Here is a 25,236-nt window from a genome sequence, read left to right on the forward strand (position 1 = left end):
CCAGGGTGCCACAGCACTCTGATTGGGAACCACTGCTCTAAAATCAGGGCTGATACAAGTCTGCATGTGGCTCTGTACATTTCCCTGATAACACAGGCCTCAGTCCACTGACTTCTTTCTATGCAGTCATCCTAACCCGCTGTTTTCTCCTCACTAATGATCCCCACTGATGTCTGTCACATCCATCAGCCTCTGATGCTCATCCACTTTCATCCACGAGAGGTTGAACTGATGTTCAAACTTTCAAAAAGAAGCAGAAAAGAATAGGTAAAATAATTTCATCTGTCACGACTTACTAGCATTAGTGTTAGAAAAAGTTACAGGCAAAGAATGGAAAGTGGCAGGTCAAGTAGGGATATAAATTAAAGATCCACAGTGGCGATGCATAGAGGGTGCATGGCCTGTCAGGCCGCATTCCTCACTTAGGTGACAGGCAGGGGGGCAAGTGGGAGTGCCAGTGGCCCCCCCCCACAAGCAATGGTTGGAATAAAGCGCTGGATGAAGTGGCTGCGGCACTCCCAGAAGTGGCTGTGGCTGCTTCCACGAGTTCTGTGGCCACATTCAGGTGAGTGAGATTGGCTGCGGGAGGACCCCCCTGGCCCTCAGTTGGCAAGATTGGCTGCGGGCAGGGGAAGCCTCCCCCATTATAGCGAGATTGGCCATGAGAGGGCCCTCCTCCCAGTTGCTGATTGGTCACTGGGGGGGGCATGTGCCCCCCCGACTCAGATGGCACCAGTCGCCCATAAAGATCCATGCAAGATCAGAGCTCTGTGCAACCATATTGTTTGTGTAATACATGGTGGAATAACATGGAATTAGAGAAGGATCTGTGAGGCAGACACTGACTATCCACTCTTTAGTATAAATGTTCTGATTTTAATAGTTTATTCCATTATGTATTAAATATTATAGAAGTGTTAGTGTTCCAGCATGTTCCAGCTTCATAACTGGAAAGTCCTTTACACTGTGGTAGGCACAGAATTGAAGGAAAATTTCATGGGGAATATTTTACTTGTTTTTTTCAGAGCCTCTAGCCAGATTTGTTCAGTGTGCTGTTGCAATTAACTACTGATGGCTCTTGTTCTTTTGTCTGATGTTATCACCTTTGTATTAGAAATCAGAGGACTCTACTGCTTTCTAGTTACTTTCACCATGTGTGTCCAGTTCCAGGCAGCATGCCAGTGAACTTAATTTTCTCTGTATACATTGTCTATCCTGAATAACCCTGATTGCTGGGCCTAAGGGTCATACACTTTCACATGCACTTTAGCATCACTGAATATATGAAGCAGATTCCTCCCTATGTTAGAGATCTGCTTGCCACAAGACAAACAAGGTGTCAGGAAGGTAGGTCCAGCTGCCTAATTCTGTGGGCCAGTCCCAGCAGCGATGTAATTCAAAGTTGCTGCTGGATAGTGTTATGTTACACCACAGATGTAGCAAAGTGAAGCAAAGCTCCATTCCCTACAGGGTAGGGAAGAAGGAACAACAGGGCCTGCCAAACGCAGAAAAGTACCAGTGAGGAGTTCTGTTACCCCAGGGAAAATCCTTGCTAGAGATGTGCACCTGGCTTTTAGCCATCTTACACTACTCTTACAAAAGAGACAGAACCCCATGAGAGCCTTATGATTTGCTTCTCTTTATAGTTCTCTTCATCCCTGCATGCCTTCAAAGCCTCTGCACCCTTTCTAGAGGATGCCTGGTATATAAGAACTTAAATGAATATCACAGTGACTGAAGTATGGAATGAAGTATGACTCTGAAGTATGGATCAGAATACAGTAGATGTGAATGGGTAATAGACAAAGATGCTATGCTAAGATGATGAGTCTCTGTATGTTGTCACTCAAACTCTGGGACTTGAAACATCTAGTAAATGAAGTACTAGAAAAAGATTCTTGTAATGTTAATGCTTTTTAAGGAAGTTTTTTTTTATTTATTTATTCATTGCAACTTACCTAGCTCGTACTATATTGTGTGGGCTAATTATAAAATATCTGCACAGTATTTTGGAAATATAAAGTGCCGTGTACCTGTTTATTATATACAAGTATTACAGTATTCCAGAGAAATGGTCATGGGATATGATCTGAAAGTTTTGAGCATAATCTGTAAGTGCAAAGTGTGGATAATATTTTGTCCCAATTCTGGGCATGCACTCCCATCAGCTACCATGGTAGTTCTACCCCAAAAGGTAACAGTACACTTGGGTCTCTCTTTACATGAATTCGTCTTGTGCAAATTCGTTTATGTGCAACAACCTTATTTATACCAGAAATTCGCTTTGTGTGAGAAAAATTTGATCTTATGTGAAGAGGCACGCAAAGCGGCTATGCATGTAATAATGGACTCGCTTTACGTGAATTTGCTTTATGCAACCTTTTTTTGGAATGCAACCCTCACATAAAGAGAGACCCAAGTACATGGCCATTCATATGGTTCAGTTAACACAATGCAGAGCATTAGCAAAGTTATGTTTCTGGGATCAGCATTCTGATGTCAGAGTTCATTGTTTTCAATTACTATGACAAGAGCTTTTGTTTTGCAACAGGAACAGATATCCAATATATGCCCTGGAAAAGCTGAACGTGCCAACTCCGCAAGTATACACTTGATCTGAGCTTTCAAGAGGCCGAGAAGCGATACACAATGAACACACTGTGACACAGTACAAGCACACCATCACACAAACCCAAAGCTGGCAAATTAACTTATTCTTTTAGGAATGGTTTTCCAAGTTTATTTTTACTTTGTTTTGAAAATCTACAACTATAAAAGTTGTATTTAAATACTTCCAGACACATTCTAATTCTTTTTTCACTCCAAGCCGGCAAAAATGAAATCCTTCATGCACCACTAGAGGGCACTTTTGTCATGATGGTAACAGTTGCAAATAAAAATGTAAAAGCTCTTACATAGTTTCTGCAGCTTCTCCATACAGGGGATAAAAGCAAGGCCCTTTTCCAAGATTAAATTTCATAATGAATTAAATATATATACTGAGGAAGAAATAAATTTGTTCTCCTAGCATGGTAGTGGCTTACTATACATAAGGCCATAAGGATTATTAAAATTATATGGCAAGTTCAGATCTCTTTCCACCTCAGTTGGTAAACTCAGACTGTGGAATGGGGAAACATGCCTGGATGTTGAGAAGGTGGAATCGGGCATAGAGATTGGTGTATAGGAAGGGTGAAAGAACGGTATTGATATTTGCTTAGAAACAAGCTGATTCCTGAGATTTCCATGTTAGTGGTACAGAGAGAACAGGATTAGGTAATGGATACAATTGGTACAAAATGTAATAGGCAACACAATAAGCTCAATTTTCTTACCTAGTTAGTCTAATGAGTTACCTGAGTTTTTGCTCCAGTGCTGTACAAAAGTGCAGTACGTCCCATTGCTGCAGCACTTGGTATGCAAAAGAAAAATGAAGGAATCACATTGCTGAGGCCATGAGCCAAAAATTCCTGCGAAGTTTTTAAAAAGAATACATTGTTTTTCATCTTATTCTGTCATTTCAATGCTTCTTGCCAGCAAAGGAGTTCCCTATGTAAATATTAGCAATTATAAAGAACAGCAGCCTGTTAAGGGAAAGACTGTTACATACAGTGTAAAAGATCTCCCAGCACAGTACACATTCCTGTGGCATTCAGTACTAATCTGAATGGAATAGAGGCTGAGCCAGATTCATCAAATGCAGAATAGGGAGATATATTTTGATTGCAGAATAAATGGCCTGCCTACTTATTAAAGACAGGCTCCAACCAAAACATTTATATCCAGATCCACATCTGCATTTTGAACAGCCCAAAGTATGCATTATTTAGACCTGGAGTACATTCAGGCCCCTCTATGGCTCTCATTTGTTTATTTTTAATAGGAAATAGTGGAAAGGAATGGTTACTTACCTTCTCCTTGAAAAGAAGGTTTTACTGAGTGTCAGGATTGATATTGATATCTCAAAATTTATAGGGTAGATATCACTACAAATGGGCTTCATGCCTCACCTATTTACTGAAATGCAGGTACTTCTGGGCAAAGATACTCAGCTGAACAGTGTGTTCTAATACACAGTCCTGTTCTTCCTCCCCAGCATCAATGTATTGAGTGGGAAACAGAGCACAGGGACTCCATTTATCCTCTCCAAGCTCAGTGCACAAAGAAAGTCACTAATGCTGCTGCTAGCGCTTAATGCCCCATAGGTGGTGAATGTGCTCATAGCTGATGACTGATCCCTGAAAACAAGGGAATATATATGACATATTCTCTAAATGTGCAGCAAGGGCTTTATGATCATGTTCCCCCAGACGTTTTTCCTTTGTATCCATGCCTATCTTATACCACCACCACCACCACCACTGTACCTTTTCCCATTTCCCAACAAAAAATGGCTCCCTGACACAAACAGAAAGTATTAACAAAGTGCGTATGTAAAGAAATAATTTTTAAAATATTAAGTTGACAAGATCAAAAGTCGACAACCTGAGGCCTGTGAAAAGATTTGATAGTCCCTCAAGCACACCAAAAATAATATTTCTGTTCCCACCACTATTTCATTTTGTATAAGAAGAAACTGTTTAGTGAATGAATACCTAACAACTGCTGCCTCCAGCCCACCTTAGTCGGTGAAAGTTGCCACCTTTGAACAAAAACATTCACACTGTATTTCTCAATGACATAATGACACAAGGCTATGGACAGAAGTTACACCTAAACTGGTCTAAGTCATCAGAAACTGGTTTAAACTTGTAACAGGACAGCTGTTCAGTGCACATAAACCAGTTTCAAAGTGGCCGAAACTGGTTTAAGTGGTTTAAACTGATTGAATGTAGTATCAGACTTAACTGGTTTGGGTCAAACTGGTTCATGAAACTTCTTGTCCCAGACTCCTTCCTGGTTCAAGTTAAATCACAGTCCCTCAGCATCCCAAAATGTTTTGCAGCCCTGGGCTGGGCTGGGCTGGACTGCTTGCTCCAGAAGAGAAGGGTTGGGGAGGGGAAGGCAGGGACTGCCCCCGCCAGGCAAACCCCGGCTGCGGTCTGGGGCTAGGGAGAGGAGTTAAACTTCCCTTCCCCTGAGTACAGAGCTGCCCTGCTCTAGTAAAAACTTACTGATGGATGCAACTGTGAACTACAAATCCCAGAAGCACCTAAAAGCAGGAAAAGGAAGTGATGAGCAACCCTATAGAGTCTTGCTGCTGTGATTGTAGATTACAAATCCCAGAAACCTTAGGGGCAGCAGGAAAAGGAAGCAAACACACAGCCCATGTTGTCTGTGTGCCAGAGAGCCATGGTCTGGCACCCACAGCTTCTGGCCTGAGCCATTGCAGGTATGTGGTTGCATTTTCTGAATCAAAAGTGAATGTCTGTCCAGTTGTTTCTCAATTTAATCTCTGCAGTTTAGACTAACCTGCAAAGATTGAATCAATTCAGCCTTGGGGTTTTTGGCTGTCTGTACTTAGCCACAGGTTTTACAAACATGGACAGGGAACAAAAATTGGGCCCTGTTGCATAGACATTCCAATGTGCCTCCAAGCGTAAGGCCAAATTTTACCATTCAACCTTGTCTCATCCACCCCAGGCTATTGTCCCATGAGGTTGTGTTTGAATTTTAATCCCATGGGATATGGGGCAATATGGCATTTGTCCAGATGCACAAGTATTTTCCACCAAAGCATTTATGTTAGCATTTAAAAATTCTCTGTCAGCCTAGAGTAGCTTAGACTCCCTCTGCTTCCAGGAGAAAGGGTGGAATATTTACTCTTTCTCAGCCTCCCCATTGTTGAATGGGACCCAGAAGGATTCCTGGAGCTAAAGGTTTAACAGCATTGTCTGAACCAGCCCTGACTCTATATAAAAATAAGCTCTTAAATGAGGTTCATGCTTTGCACACACTTCATTCTATGTTATCAGATGAGTCTTTAAGGCCATAAGTACCCAGTTCATTCCAGGAACTGCTCTAATTTCTTAACTCTGTGTTCCTTTTAAAATTCTTCTCTGCTTAAGCTGTGTGGGAAGAACCTGCCTGATGTTAGGACACTAGTAGAATACACTGGCATCCAAGCTTGCTGCTGTCTAAGCTGAATTCAGTATTGCATGGGTGCTACTGTAGACTGTTTCATCTCAGAATCAGTAGCTGCCTCCACAGCCTCATAGACTTTGCAAAGTAATTCTATTTGGATTCAGTGTTTATCTACATCTGGAAAGTCAGCATGATAATATATGAAACTCCTTATTCACCTGCCAGGCTACTGTATTCCCATATATTTCCTTAATTAAAGAGTTCACAGGTACAGAGAGGAAAATGCTTTACCTGATTGTCATCCACAGAGTACCGGAATTTTTTAGCAGATGCTTTGGCCAGGGCTAGTGATGCTACATAGCCAACTAGTGCCACTCCAAAAGCTTCTGTTATTACTTCAGAGAGGACATTCATGGTTGGGGCTTTCAGAGGTGGCATCCTGTAAAGATAAAGATAATCCTTTATATTTTAATGAGCATAAAGCACTTGTGATAAATCCTGCTCAAAAGCTATATAGATATAGGTCTTGTGAGACAGGTTATTTTGCTCTAATTTGCCCATCATGCTACTAGAATTCCAGCTGCAAAAACAGTAACAACACAGGAGTTAATATTAGCATTCCTACTGTTGCTGTTGTCAGTGGCATAAACTCATGTTGGCAAAGTAATAAATTCAGAATGAAAGCTCACCACCCTGAAAATGAAAGATACATTGATCCTAAAACCAGACAGTTTTGTACAACAACATTTATTTTACATGCTTAATAAGCAAATGATGGGTGGGATAGATATAACAAAGGCAACTTGTTGCAAGAGTTTAGGAAAAGACTATAATAGCCATTTAAAAATTGGAGGGAGGAATTCAAATATTTAACTATCTAAGATGGAATCTTCATGTACTACATTTGCATTTTTCATAGATTTCATAGACATCAGGGCTGGAAGGGACCTTGTAAGATCATCGGGTCCAGCCCCCTGCCCAAGGAGCAGGAAGTCAGCTGGGGTCAAATGATCCCAGCAACATAGGTATCCAAGTGCTTTTTGGAAGTGTACAGCATAGGTGCTTGCACCACCTCTGTGGAGAGTCTATTCCAGGCCCTGGGAACTTGGCCAGTAAAGAAGTTTTTCCTTATGTTCAGCCTGATACGGTCTTCCAGGAGTTCCTGACAGTTGGACCTTGACTTCCCTTGGGGTGCCTTGGTGAACAGATGTTCTCCCAGCTCCTGATGCACACCCCACATGTACTTAGGGGTGACTTGGTGGCAGCCTATAAGTCTATGCTTTTCCAGGCTGAAAAGCCCCATGGATCTTAGCCTCTCCTCATAAGGCCTGCTCTGAAGTCCTCTAATCATACACATGGCTCTCTTCTGGACCCTCTTAAGCTTCTCCACATCCTTTCTGAATTGCGGAGGCCAGAATAGGATACAGTACTCCAGTTGCAGCCTCACCAAGGTTGAGTAAAGCAGCAGGATGACTTCCTGGGTCTTGCTGGAGATACATCAGTAGATGCAAGCCAGGGTTTTGTTTGCTTTGCTGGCTGTAACATCGCATTGGTGGCTCATGTTCATCTTGTGGTCAATCATGATCCTCAAGTCTCTTTCAGTCATGGTGCTAGCGAATGTAGCACTGCCAAGTCTATAGACACATATAGTCCTTGAGGAGCAACCACTCGCTGTGGACTCCCCTCCCTGTCAAATTATGGCCTCTCAGAGCCTTGTCAACTAGCCTCCTGAGCTTGTGAAAGTCGACTTTCCTAAAGTCAAGGACTTCCGCAATCCTGACTAACTTGCTAGCTTTGTGGTGGATAGAGAAAGTGATCAACTCAAGGTCACTGTTTTCCAGCTTCCCTTCAATTCTTAGGTCATTCACTAGATAGTCCCCTTTGGCCAGTACCAGGCCTCTTGTCAGCCTGTAGACTTATTGGGATAAATAGAGTCCGTCAATGCATGTGAGGAAGCATTGTGATCGATCGGATTTGGCAGTGCTCTTCCCATGAGATGTCAGGGTAACTGAAGTCACCCATGCACCAAGTGTGTGCAACCTCAGCCAGTTCCCTAGAGAATTTGTGGTCAAGTTCTTGCTCCTGATTAGGAGGTTTGTAATAGACTCCTACCATTATATCCCCTTCACCATGTTCCTCCTGTATTCTTACCCAGAGGGTCTCAAGTCACCTTCCTTGGTTGCCAATCTCCACCTGTAGAGAAGTGTACTGTTCCTTCACATAGAGAGTTTCACCCCTGACCTTTCAACATGATCCCTTGCAACATGATCCCTCCTGTACAAGTTATAGCCATCTATACCTGTGATCCAGTCATAGGTGGAGTCCCACCAGGTCTCTGTTATCCCTATGAGATCATAGTCATTTCTGTTTAGCAGAAGGTCCAGTTCCTCCTTTTTGTTGCCCAGGCTCCTGGCATTTATGTATAGGCAAGTGATCCTGCCATTGGAGACCCTAGGCTTCCCTGCACTCCTGGAAGAGCCCTATCCCTGGGCTGGGGTAGGAGTGAGTTCCCTTGTGCAGCCTGATGAGTTGATTTTGTGGTTGATGCTTGGTTATCCACCCATCCCCCAGTGAACTTAGTTTAAAGTGCGATCAAGCAGGTCAGCCATTGTGGCTGAAAAGAGCATCTTCCCCATTTGAGTGAGGTGGAGGCCATCCCTTCCCAGCAATTCTCTGTCCCTGTCTGTTTCTGAACTGTGTTTATGGACTGTGGTAATAGAAGCTGAAGCTTTCACGATGGCACCAGCACCACAGTCTTCTGTTTACTTCTACAGTTCTTCTCTCCCTCCTCTTCCTGTGACCTGTAACCAGAAGGAACAAGGAGAAAACCACCTGCACCCCCAACCCTCTGAGACCTGCTCCCAGAGTCCTGTAGTCATTCATGACCCGGGACTGCTCTGAGCCGTGTCATTCATGCCCACATGGATAAGAAGCATAGTAGTGGTCAGAGGGCTGTATAAGTTTTGGCTACATCCTGGATATGGGCCCCTGGGAGGCAGTTGACCTCATGGGCTAAGGGGCCAGGGCAGCAAATCACTCCCTCAGTCCCCCTCAAGAAGGAGTCTCCTACAATGACTACTCTGTGTTTCTTCTTAGGGGTGGTTGCTGGTTGTCTTTCTTTTTCAGGTGCAGAAGCTGGTGGCTCTGCTGCTCTACTGGTGCTGCAAGGAGTTTGTACCTGTTGTGTAGATCCATGGGGGTGGTGACCCTGGTGCAGCGAACCTTAGGGCCAGAGATAACCTTCGTTGAAGCAACCCCTGGCTGGACATTACGAGCGCTCCTCTAGTCCACCCTTATCTTGCCAGCCAACCTTGCTCTTCCCTGTTCTTTCTTCTGGTAGAGAGTCTGGAGATAAGAGTCATCCTCCTCTTCATCATCCCTGACGGCACACAGGCCTCTGCACTGTGGCCTGGAGCTCCCCTATCCAGTACTCCAGAGGCTCCAATGCAGAGCAAACCTCACAAGGGGAGGTGTCATTGCTCCTGATTCCATGTGCTTGCAGATGTGCCAGGCAGATCCACAGCTAAGAGCCAGGGGCCCCATCTGAGTGGAAGCCTGAACCATGGGTTCTGTCTGGGTGGAGGCCTCAGAGGTACCTGGGTGGGGGGGGCAGCCAGGGAAGGGATCTTTGGGGTGCAGTGCATCACCACCATGGTAGAGATAGTAGTCTGAGCTACTACTGTGCCAACCCTTCTCTTCAGGCTCACCACCTGGAGCCTTGTGCCCCACCTGCTCACCCTCCTGCATGAACTCCCACACTAACTTTAGCACTGGGTCCAGAGTGCCCCTCCTTGCATGCTGTGTTTGCAAGTCTCCAGTTGCATCGATTTCTGGGGGGCTGGGCCAAGTAGAAGCTGGGTAGGGGTATGAGCCTCCTTGGCTCCTCTCAGCTGCTTCCCGCAGATGACTAGCTTCCACTCACTGTGGGCCCCACCTATCTCTCAGCTACACAGGGGGTCAGGGTCAGGATCTGCCGGGTGTCCCTCCCACTGGGGGTCCTTGGGATCCAAGGCAAATGGGGGCATGATGGGCTTCCGCCCATGTGTCTTGTACCAGAGCCAGACCAAACTGGCTTCTGCTGTTGGCAGGCCCTTTTAAATTCTTTGTATGAACAGTGGGCCCACCACCAGTGCTGCACTGCTCTCAGGCTGTGGGTCACTGCCCTGCCGGAGAAGGGGGCAGGTAAGTGCCCCCCTTCCCTGTCTCTCATGCTGGGTGGCACCGGTTGCATGGCTCCCTGGGGGGCTGGGCCAAGTAGGAGCTGGGGGGGGGGGGGTGATACTCCTCGGATCCTCTCAGCTGCCTCCTGCAGCTGACTTCTACCCACCATGAGCCCCACCTACCTCCCAGCTATGTTGGGGGTCAGGGTCAGGGTTCACTGGGGATCCTGCTGGGGATCCAAGGCTCATGGGGGTATCTTGCACCAGAACTGAACCAAACTGCAGTTTCTGCCATTGGTGGGCCCTTTTAAATTCTGTGCATGCACAGTGGGCCCATCGCCAGCACCGCAGTGTTCTCGGGGGTTGGGGGTTACTGCCCCACTGGAGAAGGAGGCAGGTAAGTGCCCCTGCCTTCCCTGTGTCATACACCAGGTGGCACCAGTCGTGTGGCTCCCTGCGGGGCTGGGCCAAGTAGGAACTGGGGGGGACACGACCCTCCTCGGCTCCTCTCAGCTGCCTCCCACAGCTGACTAGCTCCCACCCACTGTGGGCCCCATCTACCTCCTGGCTAGGATCAGGGTTAGGGTGGGGGTCCCCTGGGTGTCCTGCTGGGGGTCCGGGAGGTCTGGGGCTCACAGAGGCATGACAGGCTTCTGTCTGTGCATCTCACACCGGAGCCAGACCAAACTGCAAACGATTTTTCAACAACCCTGCAGTAATTCTGTATGCATTAAGTAGCATACAGAATGATTTGACCAGAAGCTGCAGAAGTGAAACTCAGCTCTTCATGACGTCTATAAAATAAACACATATATCGCTGTTTAACCCTTGGACACATGAAATGTAATTTGCCCCAAACATTGCACAGAATTCACACTCTAAGGAGCTCCCAACATGCCAATCCCTCACTAGAAGCACATTCTTGGAGTCTACAGAGTGCACAATGACTGTGTCAGAAAAACCCTGAAAATGAATAAAAAAAGTGAAGAGCTAACTTTCTGATCCCCATCTTTAAATGTTATAGGGTGGTAATGATCATGAAGAACAGTTCCAGGATGGATGGAGACCATTGGGTTCATGAACCCTAATGAAACAGGTTCTCTTGATCAATAACATATGTCTCACTTTAATGTCAAGGCACCATATATTAATTTAGGAGCAGGGAATTGAACCAAATTCAATGCCTGTCCCTAATATCAACTGGTATTGTTCTTAAATTGACTAGTTGGGTCCTATACAGTAATGGAACAGCTCTGATGCTATGAGAGAGACTGCCTTTCTTAGGGATATATCTACACGTCTGTCCATTTCGGGGGCTGAAATGAGTACAGATAATTCCTATTTCCTGTTCTTTTATAATTTAGCTGAGCTTTTGAGCAGCTGTACTTAAAATATGAATAAATTTAAAAACCACAAGCAAATAAAAAACATATTACCCTTCTGGAATATGTCCCACAACTTCTAGGCCATAGGTGTATTCCATATCAGCATAGTAGCAGGCAAGGGATGTAGCAATTATCTATTTGATTGAACATAGAAAATATATTAATGTTCTATCTGAGGTATTCATATGGCCCTCACTAGTGCAATATCTAAATACCTTATAGCCTTTAATGTATTTACTCTTTCAACACCCCTCTGAGGTATGGAGACAGTACTATTATTATAAATGTGAGGAAGGCATAGACAAAATAAGATGCCAAGGCTACGCAGGAAGGGAATCTGAATCAATCATAGAGCAAAGGAATTTGAATTAGTTCTCCCACATCCAAGGCTGACACTCTAACTACTCAACCACCTTTCTCCCTAAGGCTGCCTGCCAAAGTCATGAAATATGTCACTTAGCTAATAAAAATACAGTAAAATCTCCGCTCTCTGGCACTTAACTAACCGGAAATTCCATTAACTGGAATTTCCGGCCAGCCAGCCAGCCACGGGGGGCAGACCGAGGGAAAGCTCACACACACGGCCACTGCCACCACCCACCACTCTGTGTAGCAGCCACTCCATGTGTGCCCGCAGCCACACACACCCCCACATTGCATACAGCCACTGCCTCTCTCCCCCGCCCCCCAGCATTATCTGAAAACCCCTGCCAGGGGGTGTCAGATAACCTTAATTTTTACATAACCGGCAATCCCCTTCCCCAGGGATGCTGAATAACAGAGATTTTACTGTCCTTTAATTTAAACATCAAGTGCAATCATCCCCATTAGACAAGGAAGGTTGAAGAAAGAAGAGAAACCTATGGATGTTTATGCAAAAAAAAGATATCTTGTAAGTTTCATTATAGAAAAATATGTAGCAAAAACATTTTACTGCAAAATACTATGTAGAATCGCTCAGAAAATCAATGTACTGTAAAGAATGAGATTGTGTCAAGGTTATGCTGGTGAAATATCTATTTGCACTAAAATTCAACACATTGTAAAAAGTGCTTCAAAACTGATTCAAAGCATTTTGGATATTTGCTTGTTAGTTGAGATGTGGCTGCAGAACTCCAAGATAACCTGGAACTTCCAAGATTACTCAAGGGTCAGTTACTAGTGATAGCAGTGACTTCAATATAGTGTAAAGATACTCAAGCTATCTTTAAACTAATTAGTTTGGGTACCAGTAGCAGTCTAGCTATAGCAGCATGGAGCTCCAGGGGGGCAAATTTACCCTGTTGAAAAGTTATTTCACTGTCCATACCATTAATTATTTTAAAATTACGGGAGTGAAGTGGACCTAGATTGTATATTTGTCTCCCAACCCATGGGATATAGAGCTGAGCTGGTGCAAGATCAACTAGAAAAGCTAGACATTTATAAATCAGCAGGACCAGATGGACTTCACCCAACAGTGCTGATGGAGCTGGCTGAGGTCATCGTGGAACCCCTGGCAGAAATCGTGGCACACAGGGGATATCCCTGAGGATTAGAAGATGGCCAACATTGTGCCCATCTTCAAGAAGGGGAAGAGGGAGGACCCAGGTAACTATAGGCTAATCAGCCTAAACTCCATCCCAGGGAAAATCCTGGAAAAAACTCATTCAAGGATCTATGTGAGATATGCTCATTGATGGTAAGATTCTGAACAACAGCCAGCTTGGCTTCATCGTGGCTAGGTCTTGTCTTACCAATCTCATCTCCTTCTATGAACAGGTCTCTCACCACCTGAACACAGGAGAGAAGGTTGACATTATACACCTAGACTTCCAAAAGGCTTTTGATCTAGTATCCCATGATATCCTTGCGGAAAAATTGGAAGATTGCGGGCTTAAGTGCTCAACAGTTCAGAGGGTGGAAAACTGGCTGCATGGTAGGACCCAGAGAGTTCTCATGAATGGATCTGTGTCATCTTGGTAAGAAGTGGCCAGTGGTGTTCCTCAGGGGTCCATGCTTAGACTGGTGCTTTTCAACATCTTTTTTAATGGTTTGGATGTGGATCAATGATTTGGAGTGAAAACCTCACTGGCCAAGTTTGTAGACAACACCAAGTTATATGGGAGGGTGGCCATGCCAGAAGATAGGTTGCAGATATAGGTGGACCTGGACAGGCTGGAGAGTTGGGTGGACTAGAACCCAATGAAGTTCAACACTCAGAAGTGTAAGGTGGTCCATCTGTGGGCAAACAATCCCCAACATACCTGCAGGCTAGATGGTGACAATTTGACTTGCACCACAGCCTAAAGGGACCTAGGGATAGTGATCAACAATCACATGAACGTGAGCTGGAAGTGCAGTGCTGGCCAGCAGGGCAGACAACACACTGGCATGCATTAACCCTTGCATCTCATGCAAAACTAAGGAAGTGATACTCCCACTGTACCCCACACTGGTGAGACCACAGCTGGAGTACTGCATCCAGTTCTGGGCACCACACTTCAACAAGGACGTGGAAAAACTTGAGTGTGCCTGAGAAGAGCCACCTGTATGATCAGGGACTTGCAAGACAAGCCATACGAGGAGAGGCTGAGGGACTTGGGCCTCTTCAGCCTACAGGGGACTTGGTAGCGACTTACTGCTGAGAGCACTTGGTAGACGCTTACCACTACATCAGAAAAGTACATCAAGAACTTGGTGAACAGCTGTTCACCAGGGCACACCTAGGGAAGACAAGGAGCAATGGATACAAACTCCTGGAAGGCCACTTCAGGCTCAATTCCAGGAAAAACTTGTTCAGACTGTGGAATAAACTCCCTCCAGTGGTGGTGCAGTCACCTACCCTGGAAATCTTCAAAAGGAGACTGGACAGTCACCTCACTGGGGTCACTTGATCACAGTTGTCTTTTCCTGTCTAGTGCAGAGTGACAGGACCCAATGATCTACAAGGTCCCTTCCAGCCCCTAACAATCTATCAATCTATGAATGTGCTTCATTAGGATTTTGCCAGTTTTAGAAAATGTCTGCTTTTTGTATGTGAAATTTCCAAGCCAAGCAGAAGTATAGGGTTGGCCCCACATGTTCTCAACAGGTTCTCCATTCAGTTTTGTTTGCTTTCTGCAAGAGATACAAAGAAACACAGAAAACGTCTTCTGGTACAAGGGCTGTTTCTATAACTCCTTGATATCTGAAGACCTATGATGCTGTCATTGATTTCTGCTGTACCTGCACTGTACATAAAGAAAACAGGAAAAAAAGTTATAGAAAGTGGTAGTGTAGTTGTTCTCATGAATAAATGTAAGAAATAATGTTTAACTTCAGTTGGCCAACATTGGCCTCTCTTACTGCTTCACAACAACAATTACTCCTTTGTTTTTATAGTTAAAACTTCCCATATTTTAACATTTTAGGCCTCAAAGTCTTGTATTTATGTAATAAATAGTAAATATATGAAAAATGTTTTATAAACTGAGAACATATGTGACTTCTTTCTTAATTATTTGGCCAAACTGTTTCTTGTTTTTACATTAACATTTAACAAGGAAAATTAGCTTTAGATTTAATAAGAGGCAGGTGTGACTGTGGGTAACTATAGACAATACAGTAAACTTTGGCAGATTGTGTGAATATCTGACTCCATACTTACCAAAACTAGATCAATGGGAAGAATGACTTTAATGATTCTTTTAAATTTTTCATTCAGTTCTTTAACGAGAACAAGCACCACAATGCTCAGCAAGGACAGAAGTAAAGCTTCTAATTGAACCGATTTGATATTTTCAAAAATGTAGGCATAAATCTATAGTGAATAAAAACAGACAGACAAACAACAACTAGAGATGTAAAATGCTTCATTCTAGAATATATCTTTCATGCTATAGGGCATACCCTAAGTATTCTTGCATATTATTCTCTCAGAATTATCCTTGAGACATGAGCCAATGCTGTAAGAGTTAAGTAATCTGATATACTGACATTTGTTCAAAATTCTGTAGAGAAATAAATAATTTATCTACTATTACAAGACAACCTTCAACAGTTCAGAAAGATGTGAATACCTTGCAAAATATTTAGATATAAAGAGTACTGTACATTTCTAGCAATAAACACACTTTAAATTTAAAAAAAAAATTATCTTGAGTATATGACAAAACAAGCTTACTAGTAGAGGGGCAAGAACTGAGATTTTATTCATTCCTTAAAAATGTAAAGCTCCCACTTAATTCACTGAGATAATGACATGGTAAAACAAAGTTAGAGCCACTTATTTGAGCTTGGGATCACTAATGAAATATTGTAAGTCTACCAGCACATGTCAATGAACAGGTTTTATTTAATTCAAACGCTGATGGTTTAACTATTAAATCTGATTAATCTGTCACTTAATAGCATATAAGGGAACCAATGCAATAACAATATCAAACATTTTCAGGTCACATGGCTCACTGACACACTGAGAAAGCATTCATCCACTCACAAAAATGAACATGTGACTATCTGCCATAAATGCTGGGTGCTAGCTACTGTAAAATGGGTTACATAACTCATATTCTTTTGTTTGTTCACTCCAAAATAATTGATTACCTCCAGTTCAAAATACCCTTGGTTACTTTCTGAGATGAGTAAGACATACTAAAGAAATTTAGCCCCCAGGTAACTGTTCCAAATTTGAAGATTCAGAAAACAAAGGCACAAACCCCTGTGATTAAGATGAAGAGATATCAATGAAGTGCTGTGCTTTTTGATGGACGTTCATTCACACAGGGGGCTGTCCAAGATGTTCATCTTGTGAAGTGTTCTTTTAAAGCACCTGTATCCAGATCTCAGTGCATTCAGCTTGATCCATTCAAGGTCATGCCCACTGGGGGACTCATTTGATGTTGGTATAAAATGCTGTAGAAATAGGTCTGACCTTTCCCAGCAGTTGGCCTGCTCCAATGCTGCCCATAGGTTTGTTTCAGCATCCCCAATCTCTTCCAGCAGCTTGTTGGCTTCATGTACAAACAATTTATGCCTTTTAAGCCTCTTAAGCCTCCATCTGTTCTGGTCTTCAGTTAATAGTTGATGGAGCAGGTGATTTTGGTCACAAGAGGAGATAACAAGATTATCAGGAACAGCCACCTTAGGAGGTAGGGGGTAGGGAGGGCAAATGGAGGGCTGCCAGCATGGCGTAGCATGAACATCTACATGGTATGTAGCCCAGGGGCCTGTGGCTCTCCCTGATGCAGCCTATGGGGTGTTTGGTCCCCAGCCACTTAGAAGCTGGAATCCATGAGTTAGACAAACACTTGACTAGGATGATTTAAGCAGGGATGATCCTGCCTTGAGCAGGTAGCTGGATTAGATGACTTCTAAGGTCTGTTCTAGCCCTGTTTCTTATGATTTTATGATTGTAAAACAAGACTTCACATTATCTTTTCCCAACACCTCTTTCTTTCTACCTCAATCCTCTTTTCCTTCCATAAATAACTTTTAAGCTGGGGACTCTTTTCCCCTGCATTTTTAGATGGTACCATGCACAGAAAAATGGAAATGTTACAGTTTACAGGAAAAAAGTGATTAAATAAATCACAGAATTATATTATTTACTCAGAAATCCCACAGTCCCGAAGTCTTCAAAGTAGATTTGTTCTACACATATACATCTCATTTGTATGTATTTAACTGTGATCTCATTCTTTATAAAAGACTATGTTTCATTGGTTTATTTTGCCTTTGACATTCCTATCACATTTTATTAATATTCTTGGTTCCTGCCTTGCAGTCCAGAAGGGTGTCCAAGCCAGAGAAAAAAATTGCTTTAGTGGTAATAGGTTTCAGAGGAGTGGAGAAAAGAACAGGTTAAATACATGAATTTGTGTGTAAAGAAAATGTACAAAAAAATGGTTGCCAAACTTGCATTTCACTTCTTAGTTACATGTACATAATTATTTGGTGCATTTTTCATATGTAACTAATACCATATTAATTAATATTGGCAATATATCTTGTAACGTTTCTGACTAAAATACTGAAAAGCAATATAAATATGTGCTAGGAAAGTTTCTCATTTTTGCAGCATCTTTAAGGTAAATTCATTTATTCTAATAAACAGATATTTCATCATTCACAATCACCTTTTTAAAGATTTTTTTTTAAACAGTAACTCAGCATTTTTCAAATACGTTGGTCGTGTTTTGTATAACTTGAACATGGGAAGAAACTATTTGATTTCAGCATAAGAAGGTCAACAATGATTATTTCACAGCCACTGGCGGGAATATTTGAACGCTCGTGGCGCATGGGCCAAGTCCCAGAGGACTGGAAAAGGGCCAATGTGGTCCCCATTTTCAAGAAGGGGAGGAAGGAGGACCCGGGCAACTATAGGCCAGTCAGTCTCACCTCCATCCTTGGCAAACAAAGTCTTTGAAAAAATTATCAAGGCTCACATTTGCGAGAACCCGGCAGGACAAATTATGCTGAGGGGAAACCAGCACAGGTTCGTAGCACATGCCTGACTAATCTAGTCTCTTTTTATGACCAGGTTACGAAACACCTGGACGCAGGAGTAGGGATGGATGTTGTATACTTAGACTTCAGGAAGGCCTTCGATACAGTATCCCACCCCATACTGGTGAACACGTTAAGAGGCTGTGACTTGGATGACTACACAGTCCGGTGCATGGCGAATTGGCTAGTGGGTCGCACCCAGAGAGTTGTGGTGGATGGGTCGGTTTCGACCTGGAAGGGTGTGGGCGGTGGGGTCCTGCAGGGCTCGGTCCTTGGACCGATACTCTTTAATGTCTTCATCAGTGACTTGGACGAGGGAGTGAAGTGTACTCTGTTCAAGTCTGCGGGTGACACAAAACTGTGGGGACAAGTGGACACGCCAGAGGGCAGGGAACAGCTGCAAGCAGACCTGGATAGATTGGACAAGTGGGCAGAAAACAACAGAACTGCAGTTCAACAAATGCAAAATGCTGCACCTAGGGAGGAAAAATGTCCAGCATACCTACTACCTAGGAAATGACCTGCTTGGTGGCACGGAAGTGGAAAGGGATCTTGGAGTCCTAGTGGACTCCAAGATGAACATGAGTCAGCAGTGTGACGAAGCCATCAGAAAAGCTAATGACACTTTATCATGCATCAGCAGATGCATGACGAACAGATACAAAGAGGTGATACTTCCTCTCTATTGGGCGCTGGTCAGACTGCAGTTGGAGTACTGCATGCAATTCTGGGCACCGCACTTCAAGAGGGATGCAGATAACCTGGAGAGGGTCCAGAGAAGGGCCACTCATATGGTTAAGGGCTTGCAGACCAAGCCCTATGAGGAGAGACTAGAGAACCTGGACCTTTTCAGCCTCCGCAAGAGAAGGTTGAGAGGCGACCTTGTGGCTGCCTATAAGTTCATCACGGGGGCACAGAAGGGAATTGGTCAGGTTTTGTTCACCAAGGCGCCCCTGGGGGTTACAAGAAATAATGGCCACAAGCTAGCAGAGAGCAGATTTAGATTGGACATTAGGAAGAACTTCTTCACAGTTAGATTCATAGATGTTAGGGTCGGAAGGGACCTTAATAGATCATCGAGTCCGACCCCCTGCATAAGCAGGAAAGAGTGCTGGGTCTAGATCACCCCAGCTAGAGGCTTATCTAACCTCCTCTTGAAGACCCCCAGGGTAGGGGAGAGCACTACCTCCCTTGGGAGCCCGTTCCAGACCTTGGCCACTCGAACTGTGAAGAAGTTCTTCCTAATGTCCAATCTAAATCTGCTCTCTGCTAGCTTGTGGCCATTATTTCTTGTAACCCCCGGGGGCGCCTTGGTGAATAAATACTCACCAATTCCCTTCTGTGCCCCCGTGATGAACTTATAGGCAGCCACAAGGTCGCTTCTCAACCTTGTCTTGCGGAGGCTGAAAAGATCCAGTTTCTCTAGTCTCCCCTCGTAGGGCTTGGTCTGCAAGCCCTTAACCATACGAGTGGCCCTTCTCTGGACCCTCTCCAGGTTATCCGCATCCTTCTTGAATTGCAGCGCCCAGAATTGCACGCAGTACTCTAACTGTGGTCTGACCAGCGCCCAATAGAGGGGAAGTATCACCTCCTTGGACCTATTCGTTATGCATCTGCTGATGCATGATAAAGTGCCATTGGCTTTTCTGATGGCTTCATCACACTGCCGACTAATGTTCATCTTGGAGTCCACTAGAACTCCAAGATCCCTTTCTACTTCCGTGCCACCCAGCAGGTCATTCCCTAGGCTGTAGGTGTGCTGGACATTTTTCCTCCCTAGGTGCAGCACTTTGCATTTCTCCTTGTTGAATTGCATTCTGTTGTTTTCTGCCCACTTGTTCAACCTGTCCAGGTCTGCTTGCAGCTGTTCCCTGCCCTCTGGCGTGTCCACTTCTCCCCATAGCTTTGTGTCATCTGCAAACTTGGACAGAGTACATTTCACTCCCTTGTCCAAGTTGCTGATGAAGACATTAAAAAGTATCGGTCCAAGGACCGAGCCCTGCGGGACCCCACTGCCCACACCCTTCCAGGTCGAAGCCGACCCATCCACCACGACTCTCTGGGTGCGACCCTCCAGCCAATTCGCCACGCACTGGACTGTGTAGTCATCCAAGTCACAGCCTCTTAACTTGTTCACCAGTATGGGGTGGGATACCGTATCGAAGGCCTTCCTGAAGTCTAAGTATACGACATCCACCCCTCCTCCTGTGTCCAGGCATTTCGTAACCTGGTCATAAAAAGAGACGAGATTGGTCAGGCACGATCTGTCTGCCACGAACCCATGCTGGTTTCCCCTCAGCATAATTTCTCCTGCCGGGCTCTCGCATATGTGAGCCTTGATAATTTTTTCAAAGACTTTACCAAGGATGGAGGTGAGACTGACTGGCCTATAGTTGCCCGGGTCCTCCTTCCTCCCCTTTTTGAAAATGGGGACCACATTGGCCCTTTTGCAGTCCTCCGGGACTTGGCCCGTGTGCCACGAGCGTTCAAATATTCCCGCCAGTGGCTCTGCAATGACATTGGCCAATGCCTTCAGCACCCTCGGATGGAGCTCATCCGGGCCTGCCGACTTAAAGGCATCCAGTTCTTCCAAGTGACTCTGCACCATCTCAGGGTCTACGCATGGAAGTCTGGTGCCTTGCTGCTGCCTCTCTTCAACCCCAGTGAGACCCTTGTCGTGCCCCTTGCTTAGGAACACTGAGGCAAAGAACTCGTTGAGGAGTTCAGCCTTGTCCCCCCTGTCCGTCACTAATTGTTTCTGCCCATTTAGCAGGGGTCCTATTCCTCCCTGGGCCTTCCTTTTACTCCCTATATATCTAAAAAACAATTTCTTGTTGTCCTTTACTTGGGATGCCATCCTCAGCTCCATGGTAGCTTTGGCCCATCTAACTGCCTCTCTACAAGCACGAGCAGAGGAGGTATATTCGTCTTCGGTGATCTCTCTCTGTTTCCACTTTTTATGTGCTCCCCTTTTGGCCCTTAGGCTGCCCTGGATTTCTGCGGTCAGCCAGGGAAGCCTCCTGGCCCCTTTCCCTCTTTTACCCCTCACGGGGATCGTCTCGCTTTGTGCCCGAAGGATCATTTCCTTAAGGCACAGCCACCCTTCTTGGGCTCCCATCACTTCAAAACTCCTACTCTGCAGTGCGTCCTTGACTAATCGCCTGAGTTCATTTAAATCAGCTTTCCTAAAGTCTAGCACTTTCACCCTACTAGTTACCTTACCCACTCGACGCCTTATGGTGAATTCTATTATTAGGTGATCACTGTCCCCCAGATGGCTACCGATCTGGAGGTCCCCTACCATGTCATCCCCCGTTGCCAATACCAGATCCAGTATGGCATTCCCCCTAGTGGGACCGTGTACTTCCTGTGTCAGATGGAGGTCCTGTACACAGGTTAGAAACCTGCGTGAGCGGTGGGACTTTGCCGTCTGTGTCTCCCAGCAGATGTCCGGGTAGTTTAGGTCCCCCATGACTACCGCCTCTTTAGCTTTTATGGTCTCCGTGAGCTGCCTCAGGAGCCCCGCATCTATTTCTTCCACTTGATGTGGGGGTCTGTAGCAGACCCCTACCACCAAATCCCTTTCTCCTTGCCCCCCATGTAGCCTAACCCACAATCCTTCTACTTCCTCATCCTTGGATTCCGTCTTGATGAGGGTTGACGTGGCCAAGGTCTGGAATGGGCTCCCAAGGGAGGTGGTTCTCTTCCCTACCCTGGGGGTCTTCAAGAGGAGGTTGGATATGCATCTAGCTGGGGTCATCTAGATCCATCAATCTTTCCTGCCTATGCAGGGGGTCGGACTCGAAGATCTATTGAGGTCCCTTCCAACCCTAACATCTATGAATCTATGAATCTATGAATGACAGCCAGCTCTGACAAAAATACAAGGGAGAAGGGAATAGATAACCTTGAAAATTTTCTGAAGACTTCATTTATGATATTACCAGCTGCCCAAGACAGAAATATTTATTTGCATCATTGCTGTTCCTTATTATTTATTATACTATACTACTGCTTTGATTATTTCTTGGATGCTTTAGTTGATATTAGTCATTTCTACCAAATTAATATATTCCTTTATGAAGATAGGGGCTCTGTGGCTCTGGCACAGCAGATATAAAAAAAAGGTTACATTTTATAGTTAGGATACAAGAGCCATTCAATGGTTAATCTATTTTTAAAATAAAGCTCAATAGGCTATTTTATAGTCATGGCTTATAGCAATTTTTACTTATCTGTTTATAACCGTCTATAACATATATTATTCATATTTGTTAGATGGCTATAACAGCCATTAATAATTTATTGGGCTTTGTAAAAATTATAAATAGGCATTGTGTACAAAATATAACCAACAGAATATTTATAAATAGCAAAATACCCTGTCTTGCAGAATTCATACATTTCCCTATTACCTACAGATTTTAGCAGAGATGCCATTTCAATGTCCCCTCCTGCCAGCCACTCAAAAATGAAAGGTGAATCAGATTGGGAGTAGAAAGCAGAGGTGATTTAAGAAAACATATTCAATGTTCTTTAAATGCCAGTTTCACTTCAGTGGCTAAACAGATATACATTCTAGGGTCAAGGGGCTATGCTAGTATACACAGACCTCATTCATTAGTTGTTCATTGGCTGAATATATGAAAACTATCAGCTAACACAGAGCCACACTAATATATTCCTTTATGCAGATAAGGGCTCCATTGCATTGGCATGGCAGGTATAGAAAAAGGATACAACATGCTTGTGTTGGAAGAATATGGTCACGATACATAAGCTTGAAGATTTTATTACAGTAGACGTTTCTAGACAATGGGTTATCATACAAAAGAACTACAACTCTATATAAAAAGATGTACTAATAATATGGAAATTACAATAAAGATACAAGCTTGAGATGCTGTACGACAAAGTTATACTATGTCATGAAAGAGCAGTAGCACAGCTAAGGTAACTATTTATTGGACATTCATTTCTCTACACTGATAACGAGGGTTCATTTAGCAAAAATATGACAGGCAGCATGCTTAGGATGAAATTTGAAATATCTTGGGTTCCCCCAGACATGACATACAACAAAAGTTAACTGTTCATGTGGAATGGTATAAAACTTGCTTGTTTTTCCTTCTGTTAACATATGAAAAAGATTAAATATTTATAATTGTTCAATCAAATATATGTAACTATTAACAGTCCTACAAAACTGGATTATTTTTAATTGGATAATGTAATGTAACTCAAGGCCTAATTTTGCTAGTTCAAACTCAGGCAGTCCTTACGGGTTCTAAATGCCATTAATGCTAATAGAAGGAGTTTAGTTTGCCCCCAACATGCACATATAACCTCACAAAAAGCTATAGATTTTAAACAAAATGTTAGCAAATAAAAATGCAAATCTCCTTTGGTGAACTCACGTAAAAGAATCCCAGTGGTCCTGATATATATGGCATTTTCATTCCCAAAAGATACTTCACTTGTGAAGTCACGACATGCGTAGCTGCCCCAGTTGTCATTGCACTTATCACTGGTTCTGTTAACAAGAAAGTGGCACTTCCCAAATGAAGCACAAACATTGTTACCTAAGAAACCAAAGATATGTATCAGTGATGATTACATTAAGATTTGGTATTTTGATGTTAATGTAAGGAAAAAGATCCCTTTAAACCATAAGATAAATTATTATCGTTGGAAAATCAAAAGCAGTTTCAGATCCATGCCATGAAAGATCAATGTAGCTTCAAGTGAAATACACTAAGCCTTTCTGTGAATTTCTTACCAGTACTAACTCATTAATTTACCAGCCTCTAAAGCAAGCTCATTTACAAAACCTAATGCAAAATGTGTTCATATAATGAATTCCCCAAATATTGGTTCTGCTTGTTATTCTCTTCAGCTCAAATAAAGAAATGCAAAAAATTGTGTAAGTTATTTACTCATCAAGACAGCATAAAATAGGAGATTTCCATTACTGCCATAGGTGATAGCAAAAGGGTTAGGAGAAAATTAACAGCTTAATTATGCCATCTACTCTACCTGCTGCCATACCAGCTCAATAACACCTGAGGATTTCTCTTATGTCAGGGAATTTTCAGAGCAATTCTCATGCTCTTAGCATAGTTTTATTGATACAAAGGGATGGAGTTGTGAGCTATTTCTAAGCCACAATCCAAAATATAATCTCTCTTTAAAGAATGACTTGGATGTCTACATACCTATTTGCATTCTGTCCCCTTAATATCCACAGGGAATACCAAAACACATGTGCTATTAAAAGAAAGGGACCAACAAGATCCCCTAGCTGAAAAGTAAAACTAGAATAAAAGTCTAGCTAAAATTAAAACATTATAAAGGTATTTAAAATCTATTTTCTGTGTTTCAACAATGCATTTGGAATACAGTTGAACTGACTCAAAGTAGAATGTAGTAGGTCACCTTATGTTCAGAAAGTTTAAAACAATGGGGACAAATTCTACTTCCAGTCATGCTAGTGCAATCCTCTTTTAACTGACAAAAGAAAAGCAGGAATTGGCCTAATTTTGTTTGACTATAAAGTTGATTTCAAACTTTTCAGGAACGTTACAGAAATGCAGGAAGAGACATACTGGGCGTGTCTACACAAGACATGTTACTGTGCATTGGCACAGTGTACTGTGCTGTAAGCATGGCCATCTACATGTGTGCACACTTACTGTGCAGTAAAAATCTTTAATCTTGCTTAAATTTGCTACTTGCAAATGCAACTAGCAAATTAAAGCAGGATTAGTTAAAGCACAGTAAAGCACATGTAGATGCAACCCAGGACCAAGTTAGCTCCCAGGTCTGCCCACCCACTAGGAGGCCAGGCTGAGGCCAGCCCCAGGGCTGCAAGGAGCCTCTCCTGCTCCAGGGCTGGGTTGCCTCTATGGCAGCCCCTGTTTGCAGGCTATAAAAGACTGCAGATGTTTTGTGCCCTGGGGCACATAACACAGGCAGCCTGAGGACACTGCAGGCCCTGTGTGTACTCCTGGCTCTGCACTGCCACGTGGTTGCCAGGGCAGTACCACTGGGGCAGCAGGGTGCTGAAGGGTGCTTCAGGCTGCTGCAGCCCCTGGCCATGCCTGCCACTCCCCTAGGGCTGCCTGCAGACACCTTCTGGGCAGTAGGGTGCACAGGCCTAGCAGGTGGAGGACATGGCCTACCAGGACAGGTGGTGG

The 25,236-nt window shown here is 43.8% G+C and overlaps 1 protein-coding gene across 5 annotated transcripts in view; it reads right to left on the reverse strand.

Moving 5' to 3' along the window:
* The window catches only part of SLC26A7 (solute carrier family 26 member 7), a 146,909-nt gene that overhangs the window by 44,638 nt on the left and 77,035 nt on the right, over positions 1 to 25,236 (reverse strand). For 4 of the 5 annotated variants that reach the window (XM_006268766.3, XM_059723893.1, XM_019486513.2 and 1 more), the window contains 5 exons: positions 23,458 to 23,622; positions 15,198 to 15,350; positions 11,621 to 11,703; positions 6,316 to 6,463; positions 3,357 to 3,470 (listed from right to left, as the gene is read on the reverse strand). In XM_006268766.3, the coding sequence (XP_006268828.1) occupies positions 3,357 to 3,470; positions 6,316 to 6,463; positions 11,621 to 11,703; positions 15,198 to 15,350; positions 23,458 to 23,622 (663 nt within the window). Of the gene's footprint in view, positions 1 to 3,356; positions 3,471 to 6,315; positions 6,464 to 11,620; positions 11,704 to 14,393; positions 15,138 to 15,197; positions 15,351 to 23,457; positions 23,623 to 25,236 lie in introns of those variants that run through there. The other variant, XM_059723895.1, reaches the window with a different exon arrangement.

Source organism: Alligator mississippiensis, chromosome 3 (genome assembly GCF_030867095.1).
Source record: "Alligator mississippiensis isolate rAllMis1 chromosome 3, rAllMis1, whole genome shotgun sequence".
In the NCBI taxonomy this organism is placed as follows: Eukaryota; Metazoa; Chordata; order Crocodylia; family Alligatoridae; genus Alligator; species Alligator mississippiensis.